Source organism: Syngnathoides biaculeatus, chromosome 12 (assembly GCF_019802595.1).
Source record: "Syngnathoides biaculeatus isolate LvHL_M chromosome 12, ASM1980259v1, whole genome shotgun sequence".
Lineage (NCBI taxonomy): Eukaryota > Metazoa > Chordata > Actinopteri > Syngnathiformes > Syngnathidae > Syngnathoides > Syngnathoides biaculeatus.
Window position 1 is genome coordinate 25637318 of NC_084651.1, and position 12141 is coordinate 25649458.

The window sequence follows — 12141 nt, forward strand, 5'->3', positions numbered from 1 at the left end:
TGTTGTTCTGACATTGTGCCTCACCTAATTCGCTACAAGGAACTTTTTATTTTTTTTAAACCTGAAATGTAGTTTCCACACTCTCAGTTAAGTCTCGGCACAATGACAGACATCTGGTTTGATGATTTATGGAGATATTGGTGTGCATGGTGGGTGCACTGTGTTGGACATCTTAAGTGTGGTGTCTCACACATTCAAAAAAATTGGTTTAGACAATGGTTCCCAAACTTTTTTTGCAACGCACAACCCTCCAACCATGAGCTGCTGGTCTGCTGCCTGGCTACTATCAAGGTGCCCTTGACCTATGCACCGTTTCCCTCTCTCAGTTTTATGGCACTGTTCATGCGTCCATTTCACTCTGAAATCCTTCTTTGCATGCTTGCATGTGTTTAGCAGGGATTATATTCTTGAGGGACTATAACCTGTATAATAAAGGTTTCATGTGTTAATGATCCAAAACTGGGTCCTTACCTGCACATGGTGGACTTGAAGCATGGAAAAGAGCTTGTTGAAGCAAGCACTCAGCATGGGAATGGAAGAGGGTTGGACTATGAGGGTGCTACCAGGAGGAGAGCCTCCTCCATGCAGCGCCCTCAAGAGAGAGTCATCTGTGCCGTTGGTGGTCTGGCAAACTGAGGGGAAAAAAATGAAAATGAATTATAGTACAGTTTGTATCAATACAGACAGCTCAGCCACAATGGAACTGCTGGAGTTTTCACGTAGAATGCATTATTACACAATAGGAATCTCAGCACCGTGCCGTGACTTGAAAGTGGCACAAAACTTAAGTCAAAATTCCCTTATGCGTGACATCACAAGAAATGTCAGCATATTATGCAGCAGCTCAGTAAATTTCACAAGACTTCACCTCACTGACCAAGAAAATGATTCATTATTGGGTCGTCTTCTGTTTGTTGTAATCCACAAACTTCTGAAGTGGATTTACAAGTATAGTCAGATGAATTTAGGGTGGAGTATTTTTTGGCATATGTATGTCGAATCATTGTATCTTTAAAAAAATGTATGTGCATGTTTGTAGTTGACAAACTTTTACACCAGGAAGGAAGTAGTCATTATCCCTGAGCGCTCTTTGTTGTCTATTTGCCATACTGTGGTTACCTGTGGAAGAGCTTGACGTTAGAGCTTGCAGAATCGAGTCAGCTTGTAATGTTGCCATCATTTTCAGCATCAGTTCAGCCTGCTGCTCCAAGCCCACCTCTAACCGAGCATCCAGTGCTAAGTAAAACCAGACAGAGTGAGTCAAATAATGCCATACAAAAAATGCACATTTATAGCAGAAAATATAATCCAACTTCTCACCTTGCGAAACAGAGACTGTAAGCCCTTGTGACACGGGCTTTTCAACAGCAACTGGCGGTTTGGACACTGGGATACCAACACCTCCCATGTATGGAGAGTAACCATATGTGCCATAATCTGAACCCCAGTAGTCATACCACGTGCTGCTTATTGGCTGGAAACAGACATAAAATGGAATAGATGAAACATATAAGAACATAAAGTAAAACATTGGTCATGGTGAATGTTCATCATTTTTCAGGGCACAAAAGTTTAACATGGTACCCAATTCCAACCATAATCCAACCATTTGGAACTGTGCTTCAGAGTGAAAGTCCTCGTGATGTCGGCATCATGGGAAGTAGGGCTACAGGTTTTGCTACATCCCAGAATTTTTAATTACAGCACTGTTATACAAAAACAATCTAAATAAACGTTGCTATTTTATTGTATTTTCATCTTGTCTATATTGTTATGAGTGTGTGAATTCACTATAACTCTGGGTAGGTTGGTATTAGTAAATTTATTTCTGAAACTCTTGACTGTGGTTTGTGTTAAAATGGGGTTGAACGTTTCACAAAGCCGTTTTGTAGCAGAACAATCAACAGAGCTTTCATTGGACAGCAAAAGACAAAGCAGTGTATCCATCTGTTACCATTTATAACAATAAGTTGGCTTCCTGCAAATATATCGAATTTATTTTCAACTAAAGAAGTCAACTTTTCAAACAATACATTTCTAACTAAATTAAACAAGACTTCAGTTTTCATACATTTTATAATACAGTGGTACCGCTACTTACGAACTAATCCGTTCTGGAAGTTGTTTCGTAACCAGAATTTTTTGTAAATAGAAGCGCATTTTACATGTAAATAGCGTAATCATTTCCAAGCCCCGACCCCCACGTGCTACCCCAAAAAAAAAGCATTTAATATACATAATGTAAACAAGAATAAAAAAAACTATTAATTTACCTTTGGCATTGGACTATGCATAGAGAAGGGTGAGTGACAAGCAAAAGGCATCGTGGGGGACAGAGGAGAGGACAAACTTTGACAGCTGAGAGAAAACGCACACAGCATAAATCCACTCCAAGTTTTTTGCGGCCCATAATGAAGAAATATAAATAAACTTACAAAAAACACAAATGAAAAAGTGGTACTTTTCCAATGTGTGCATTAGCTTGTGACATCGCTAACGTGATTTGGTGACAAGTCGAGTGTCCATGAGACGAGTTCTATCGTGCATCATGGGTAAAGATTGACAACAATACGAGCCAATTGGATGCCAGGAAAATGCTTTGGTGATAGCCAACGGAAGAACAGGTCTATCGCGCCATACACACACCAAGAAACATGAAGTTAACGTTCGATGGAATTTGGGGAATCAAGCACTATTTTTTCCTGAACTATAGACAATATTTTTCCAAGGAGGCGTTTTCTAACCTGAATTTTTTGTTACTAGGAACGTTTGTAAGTAGAGGTACCACTGTATACCATGATGTTTTGGTTCATGAGGCTTTCTCCAAAGTCCCGATATGTTCTCCCGTGGAAGCAATCCCGGTACTTAGGGTGGGTGATCGCGTCGTTCCTGTTCATTGACTATGGTTGTCAAGTGACAACCTTGTTTGTGTATCCTCCTCCTCTTTCTCAACACTTGTGTCTCCTTCTTCCTCTGCAGCACAAAAGCCATACTGTTAAAATTAGCCAAGCTGAACGAATTCTGTACTGTACAGGACACTTCCTATGGAGGAGATTGAGCTTCAGTGAACTGCACTAAGCTTGTGTGTGCTCATCTGGCAGCAGGGTTTGAGGGCTGCGGCGTTTCTATGCGCAAAGTGCTGCAACTTTAGTTTTCAAACATAATCGAAGGTGGCATCTCTGTTTATAAGAATATTCTTGCCAAGAAGAAAGAGCGCCAACAACGACCCATAGCAATGTTTTTCACTCACAAGAGACCTGCACCAATGATGTTACAGCATAGCTGTCCCAAACAGCCGGAGGAACTGTAAAATACACCTGAGTCAAGGTTAATATTACTGTGTGTTCAACTTAATAGATTCTATCCATCCATTTTCTGAGCTGCTTATCATCACAAGGGTTGCGAGAGTGCTGGAGCCTATCCCAGCTGTCTTCGGGAAGGAGGCGGGTGCACCCTGAACTGGTTACCAGGCAATCGCAGGGCACATAGAAAATCAACCATTCACACTCACAATCACACCCAAAGGCAATATAAAGGCACCAATTAATGTATGTTTTTGGGATGTGGTAGGAAACCGGAGTGCCCGGAGAAAACCCACACAGGCACAGGGGAGAACACGCGAAGTCCACACAACCAGGGCCAGGATTTGAACCCCAGTCCTCAGAACTATGAGGTTCACACTAACGAGTCACGACACCTTCCTCCATGCCACCCCCAAATAGATTGATCATTAAAATTAAATGTATTCCCTTTCCCCTACCACTTTTTCCAGCTCTTCCGGAGGGTTCCCGAGGCGTTCCCAGGCCAGCCAAGAGACAGTCTCTACAGCGTGGGTCGTCTCCGGGGTCTCTTTCTTGTGGGACAAGCCCGAAACACCTCACCAGGGAGGCGTCCGGGAGGCATCCGGATCAGATGCTCGAGCCACCTCATCTAGCTCCTCTCAATAGGAGCAGCAGCTCAACACTGAGCCCCTCCCGGATGACCGAGCTTCTCACCCTATCTCTAAGGCATAGCCCAGACACCCTGTGGAGGAAACTCATTTCGGCCGCTTGTATCCGGGATCTTGTTCTTTCGGTCACGACCCACAGCTTGTGCCCAGAGGTGAGGGTAGGAACGTAGATCGACTGGTAAATTAAAAGCTTTGCATTTCGACTAAGTTCCCTTCACCACAATGGAGCGATACAAAGTCCGCATCACCACAGACACTGCACTGATCCGTCTGTCAATCTCCCGCTTCATTCTTCCCTCACTTGTGAACAAGACCCCAAGATACTTGAACTCCTCCACTTGGGGCAGGATCTCATCCCCAACCCAGAGAGGGCATGCCTCCCTGTTCTGACGAAGGACCAAGGTCTCAGATTTGGAGGTGCTGATTCTCATCCCCGAACCACTCCAGTGAGCGATGGAGATCACAGCTTGATGAAGCGACAGAATCATCTACAAAAACCAGAGATACGATGCTGAGGCCACCAAACCGGACACCCTCTACGGCTCGGCTGCGCCTAGAGATTCTCTCCATAAAAGTTAAATAAAATCGGTGGAGTTGCGAAGTCCAACTCTCACCGGACACGAGTGAGACTTATTGCCGACAATGCGGACCAAATTCTGACAGCGGTCGTACAGGGACCAAACAGCCCGTATCAGGGGGTTTGGTACCCCATACTCCCCCCCCCCCCCCAAAAATACAAGACTCCTCGAGGGACATGGTTGAACGCCTTCTACAAGTCCACAAAACAAAAGTAGACTGGTTGGGCGAACTCCCATACACCCTTGCTATGCACCCTTGAAAATCCTGCCGAGGATGTACAAGCTGGTCTACTGTTTCATAGCCAGGACGAAAACCACATTGTTCCGCCTGGATCTGAGACCAGACTTCCTGATAGACCATCTTCTCCAGCACCTCTGAATAGAGCTTACCAGGGAGGCTGAGGGGTGTGATCCCCCTATAGTTGGAACACACCCTCCAGTGCCCCTTCTTAAAAAGGGGGACCACCACCCCAGTCTGCCAATCCAGAGGCACTGTCCCGATGTCCACGCGATGTTGCAGAGGCGTGTCAACCAGGACAGTCCCACAACATCCAGAGCCTTTAAGGAACTCCGAGCGAATCTCATCCACCCCCTCACCGAACTCCTCCCACACCCAGTTGTTTGCTTGAGTGACCACCTAAGCTGCATTCCCATTGGCCAGCCGGTACCTATCAGCTGCCTCGGGAGTCCCACAGGCCAAAAATATCAAATAGGTCCCTTTCTTCAGCTGAACAGCATCCCTCACTGTTGGTGTCTACCAACATGTTCTGGGGTTGCTGCCACGACAGGCACCAACCACCTTTCGGCCACAGCTCCAGTCGGCCGCTTCAGCAATGGAGGCACGGAACATTGTCCACTCGGGCTCGTTGATCAACACTCAATCACAGGTAAATGTTATTTTGGTGTGTAGCTATTATTTTAATTCACTGTATTGCTCTTGTTGGACAGACTAACGTCCTGGTCATTTAATATCACATTTTTCCTCTGAGAAATCACTGTTAGTCTTCTACAGTGGCATCACAAAAAGGAAAGAACATGAAAAAAAATGTTGATCCATTTTTACTTAAGTAGTGAGCACAAGTCTGACTCCATTTGCTGATACTTCCATGGCATCGTTCACAATAGTTTTCATTTCAAGTTTTTTTTTTACGTTGAGGGGTATTTTCCCCATTTTGCACCACTGAGTATTTGACTAAGTATTTCCTCAAAAAGACATATATAAGTCAACAAGCAAAACATTCTACAGCTAAGGGAATACGAAAATAATATAATAACCTTCAGAAAAAAAACATACCTTAAAGACTTTGGCAGCAAGTGGATCTTTTTCTAAATCAATATCTAAAGGATCAATGTCAACATCCATCAGGTCTTGTAGCAAGTCAAAGTCCATGTCTTTGTCTTTTTCCAAAGATGATAGCGACGGAGCACCTTTGGATGAAAACAACTTTAATCTTGCTAAGAAAATGCACAAGTAAGTGATTTGTCATTAAAATTATTGATTAGGACTATTGCTATGTTATCATCAAGGTCTTATCAAGCATTTTTGATGAACAACTGTCCTATCCAACACAGTGTGAGGGTCCAGATAGTACCTGCAATAATATCAGGCATGAGGGTCTCATCAATGCTCTCTACCAAGGGGATCGGCGTTGGCTGAGGCAAGGTGTCATCTGGATCAACCCCAACTGATGAGGACGAAGCTCCCGCCTCCTCAGCAACTGTCACTTCATCCATAACATCCAGTGAACCTGGAGAAAGCAGTTCACCTGAAACAAATAAGTTTCACTATTATTACAGATCACCATGCATCTCTCTGATTTTGACAATTTTCAGTCATCACGACACATGTCATGTTTATTTTTTTTTTTGAGAAGTTGTTGAGCAGTCACATTTCATCTGGATTAATTTTGGTATGCCCTGTGCCACATTGGTTTGTGTGTGCTTGCACAGTATGTCTTAAATTGAACACAAAGCACAATAAAATACACACCTGACAGGATGTCTTGTAACATGCAGGTGAGGGAATACTGAGCCCAGGCACCTCCCCAAGAGATATCCCCTCGGTTGAAGTCTGTCCCCACAAGCAGAAGAAGTAAGCGCTCCAACTGGAGCTCTGACACCACCTCGGAAAGGTGGATGGTTGGTCTGGTGGCATTAGTTATCCTTGCGAGGACCTGAAGCAGTGAGAAGATAACTTATTGAGCATCTTATCTTTGATCGGCCTGATCGCATCGACAGATAATTGGCATTTTTTGATGATCGGCGGATTGATTTTGATGTAATAATTTGCCGATCCGATTAAGCTCGGCGAATTATGACATCAAAACCGATCGGCCTGAGAAAAATATTGACTCCACATCGCGGTCGTGCAAAAAAAGCTACAGTCGTGTTCCACCTAATAGCAGCCTAATGTGACTAACCAAATTAATCCACGCTTTCAGTGCATTATTTATTGTTCCATGTCAAACAACTTACCAGTAGGTGCAGTAGATTCGGCTTGACTGTCACCGAATCATGCTTAGGTCTTTCACACCCTATCAGACACTAGCGCACATTATGAAAGGTCAACTTTTTCGGGACTTTTTTTGTATTTGTGTTTTTTCCAGGTTTATTCATCTTTATGCACCATGAGCCCCAAGAAACTTTATTGGAATTACGTTGTGTGGATGCGTATATTCCTCTCAAACATTTACCTCCTCCTCCGCCTTTTGTTTGTCACTCACCTTTCTCTTCGCATAATGTCCCAACGCCAAAGGTAAATAAACTATTTTCATTATTCTTTACATCATGTACTGTGAATGCTTATTTTGGACTGGGGAGAAGGGAGGGGGGTTGGAACAGATTAGCCTATATACATGTAAAAATGCTTCTACGAGAAATTCGTTACAAAACGACTTCTGGAACAAATTAATTCTGTAAATAAGGGTACTGACTAGATTACAGATTTTAAAGCCTGTGCAATTGGCCAACTTGTTAAAAGGGGTGCGTTGAAAAAGAAAAAAAAAACAGCAGACTGTTGTTGACTTTACAAACTCAAAACTGTTTCAAGGACTTATAAATCATTTGAATCACTAAAAGAGCACAGTTTTTTTTTTTTTTTTTTTTTTACAACTGCTTCATAGTTGTGTGGCAGGGAGTCAACCAACCTGGGGCACCTTTCAGCTGTTATTCCACTCCAACATTCCTTGACGACATTCCACATTTCATTTACGTTAATCGGTTTTGATGTCGCCCCACAAGTTCAATGCAGCCCTATGGGGGCACAAACCAGTGCAATCTGTAGGCCGGTCCCAAGCCCGGATAAATGCAGAGGGTTGCGTCAGGAAGGGCATCCGGCGTAAAAACTGTGCCAAACAAATATGAGCGTTCATCTAAAGAATCCCATACCGGATCGGTCGTGGCCCGGGTTAACAACGCCCGCCCCCGGCACTGCTAACCTGCAGGGCGTCGGTGGAAATTCAGCTACTGTGGGTCGAAGACAAAGAGAGGAGGAAACCGGATCCAGCGTCAGAAGAAAAAGAGGAATGCACAGAGCCTACAACTGAGTGTAGGGACTTTGAATGTTGGGACTATGACAGGAAAAGCACAGGAGTTGGTTGACATGATGATTAGGAGAAAGGTTGATATTCTGTGCATCCAAGAGAGCAGGTGGAAAGGTAGTAAGGCTAGAAGTTTGGGAGCAGGGTTTAAATTATTCTACCACGGAGTAGATGGGAAGAGAAATGGAGTAGGGGTTATTTTAAAGGAAGAGCTGGCTAAGAATGTCTTGGAGGTGAAAAGAGTATCAGATCGAGTGATGAGACTAAAATTTGAAATTGAGGGTGTTATGTATAATGTGGTTAGCGGCTATGCACCACAGGTAGGATGTGACCTAGAGTTGAAAGAGAAATTCTGGAAGGAACTAGATGAAGTAGTTCTGAGCATCCCAGACAGCGAGAGAGTTATGATTGGTGCAGATTGTAATGGACATATTGGTAAAGGAAACAGGGGCGATGAAGAAGTGATGGGTAAGTACGGCATCCAGGAAAGGAACTTTGAAGGGCAGATGGTGGTGGACTTTGCAAAAAGGATGGAGATGGCTGTAGTGAACACTTATTTCCAGAAGAGGAAGGAACACATAGTGACCTACAAGAGCGGAGGTAGAACCACGCAGGTAGATTATATTTTGTGCAGACGATGTAATCTGAAGGAGGTTACTGACTGTAAAGTAGTGATAGGGGAGAGTGTAGCTCGACAGCATAGGATGGTAGTGTGTAGGATGACTCTGGTGGTGGGTAGGAAGATTAAGAAGACAAAGGTAGAGCAGAGAACCATGTGGTGGAAGCTGAGAAAGGAAGAATGTTGTGCGGCCTTCCGGAAAGAGGTGAGACAGGCTCTCGATGGACAACCGAAGCTCCCGGAAGACTGGACGACGACAGCCAAGGTGATCAGAGAGACAGGCAGGAGAGTACTTGGTGTGTCATCTGGTAGGAAAGGGGAGAAGGAGACTTGGTGGTGGAACCAACAAGGAAAGAGATTAGCGAAGAAGAAGTGGGATACTGAGAGGACTGAGGAGAGGCGAAAGGAGTACATCGAGATGCGACGTAGGGCAAAGGTAGAGGTGGCAAAGGCTAAACAAGAGGCATATGAAGACATGTACACCAGGTTGGACACGAAAGAAGGAGAAAAGGATCTCGACAGGTTGGCCAGACAGAGGGATAGAGATGGGAAGGATGTGCAGCAGGTCAGGGTGATTAAGGATAGAGATGGAAATGTGTTGACTGGTGCCGGTAGTGTACTAAATAGATGGAAAGAATACTTTGAGAAGTTGATGAATGAAGAAAATGAGAGAGAAGGAAGAGTTGAAGAGGCAAGAGTGAAGGACCAGGAAGTGGAAATGATTACTAAGGGGGAAGTCAGAAAGGCACTACAAAGGATGAAAACTGGAAAGGCAGTTGGTCCTGATGACATACCGGTAGAGGTATGGAAGCAATTTGGAGAGATGGCTGTGGAGTTTTTGACCAACTTATTCAACAGAATACTAGCGGGCGAAAAGATGCCTGAAGAATGGAGGAAAAGTGTTCTAGTTCCCATTTTTAAGAACAAAGGGGATGTTCAGAGCTGTGGGAACTATAGAGGAATAAAGTTGATGAGCCACACAATGAAGTTATGGGAAAGAGTAGTGGAGGCTAGACTCAGGACAGAAGTAAGTATCTGCGAGCAACAGTATGGTTTCATGCCTAGAAAGAGTACCACAGATGCATTATTTGCCTTGAGGATGCTCGTGGAAAAGTACAGAGAAGGTCAGAAGGAGCTACATTGCGTCTTTGTGGACCTAGAGAAAGCCTATGACAGAGTACCAAGAGAGGAACTGTGGTACTGCATGCGTAAGTCTGGTGTGGCAGAGAAGTATGTTAAAATAGTACAGGACATGTATGATGGCAGCAGAACAATGGTGAGGTGTGCCTTAGGTGTGACAGAGGAATTTAAGGTGGAGGTGGGACTGCATCAGGGATCAGCTCTGAGCCCCTTCCTATTTGCAGTGGTAATGGATAGGCTGACAGATGAGGTTAGACTGGAATCCCCTTGGACCATGATGTTCGCAGATGATATTGTCATATGCAGTGAAAGCAGGGAGCATGCAGAGGAACAATTGGAAAGATGGAGACATGCACTGGAAAGGAGAGGAATGAAGATTAGCCGAAGTAAAACAGAATATATGTGCGTGAATGAGAAAAGTGGAGGGGGAAGAGTGAGGCTACAGGAAGAAGAGATAGCGAGGGTCGACGACTTCAAATACTTGGGGTCAACAATACAGAGCAATGGAGAGTGTGGTCAGGAAGTGAAGAAACGGGTCCAAGCAGGTTGGAACAGCTGGCGAAAGGTGTCTGGTGTGTTATGTGACAGAAGAGGGTCTGCTAGGATGAAGGGCAAAGTTTACAAAACAGTGGTGAGGCCGGCCATGATGTACGGATTAGAGACAGTGGCACTGAAGAAAAAAACAGGAATCTGAACTGGAGGTGGCAGAAATGAAGATGTTGAGGTTCTCGCTCGGAGTGACCCGGTTGGATAGGATTAGAAATGAGCTCATTAGAGGGACAGCCAAAGCTGGATGTTTTGGAGACAAGATTCGAGAGAGCAGACTTCGATGGTTTGGACATGTTCAGAGGCGAGAGAGTGAGTATATTGGTAGAAGGATGCTGAGGATGGAGCTCCCAGGCAAAAGAGCGAGAGGAAGACCAAAGAGAAGGTTTATGGATGTGGTGAGGGAAGACATGAGGGCAGTTGGGGTTAGAGAGGAAGATGCAGGAGATAGGCTAAGATGGCAAAAGATGACACGCTGTGGCGACCCCTAACGGGACAAGCCGAAAGGAAAAGAAGAAGAAGAAGATGTCGCCCCACAAGTTCACGGTTGGATTAAGTTCCAGAATTTGGGCTGGCCAGTCCATGACATTAACTTTGTTGGTTTGGAACCAAGACTTTGCATGTTCACTATTGTGTTTGGGATCATTGTCTTCACCCATTTCAAGGGCATCAGTCAAAATGGCCTCTTCAAGTATTTTGAGATATGCAAACCAATCCATGATCCCTGGTAATGCGATAAATAGGGCCCAACACCATGGTAGGAGAAACATGCCCATATCATGATGCTTGCACCACAATGCTTCACCGTCTTCACTGTGTACTGTGGCTTGAATTAAGAGTTTGTTTTTTTAATTTTATCTGACCACAAAATGTTCCTCCATTTCTCTTGAGGCCAGTTGATGTGTTCTTTGGCAAATTGTAGCCTCTTCTGTAAAAGCCTTTTTTTTTTTTTTTATAAACAGAGGGACATTGCGGGGGATTCTTGTAAGATTAGCTTCACGCAGACATCATCTCAGTGTGACAGAATTTACAAGTAACTCTAGACTGTCTGGAGACGGATCATTCTGGAGCTGATCATTGGCTGAGCCTTTGCCATTCTGATTATTCTGCAATCCATTTTCATGGTGGTCTTCCATTTTCTGTAAAGTGTCTCTCGTTTTGCTTTCCATTTTAAGACAAAGATCATTTTAGCTGAACAGCCAAGAATTATTTTGCATCACTTAATAAAGTTTAGCGTCTCCAATCATACTTTTAATCAAAGTACCCTGTTCTTCTGAACAATGTGTTGAACGACCCTTTTACCTTTTTCAAGGAGAAATGCATGTTCAACAGGTGCTGACTTCATCCTTAAATAGGGGCTACAATAGATACCGCCTGATGCTTCATTATAAAAATACATCATGATGAAATAAAATGATTTGATTATATGAATACTTAGTTTTTAAATTGAATGTCTATTGACTTCTTTAAAAATGTCTGTCTCAGTGCAATGTCAATAAATCTATGACTATGGTATTAGGTAACAAATACATACTTGGGTATAACAACTCAGTAAATTAATTTAAGAGCTTGAGATTCCATCCCTAATCACTCAAATGTGACTGCTTTTACATACAAAAAAAAATGTCACTAAATGACTTACGGTAATGAATTAATTTCGTCAGTAGAGGTAGCCGTTTTTTTAATTTATTTTCAGAATTTTCTTTTTTTCATTTTTTTATATGTTTTAAAGAAACCCTAACCACACACGTCCAGTACCTCACATTTGAA

General features: G+C 43.6%; 1 protein-coding gene across 1 annotated transcript in view; it reads right to left on the reverse strand.

Moving 5' to 3' along the window:
* Positions 1-12141, reverse strand: part of birc6 (baculoviral IAP repeat containing 6) — a 199404-nt gene that overhangs the window by 99788 nt on the left and 87475 nt on the right. The window contains 6 exon segments of the mRNA XM_061837281.1: positions 472-632; positions 1120-1236; positions 1321-1474; positions 5822-5955; positions 6120-6293; positions 6518-6701. Coding sequence (XP_061693265.1) covers positions 472-632; positions 1120-1236; positions 1321-1474; positions 5822-5955; positions 6120-6293; positions 6518-6701 — 924 coding nt within the window.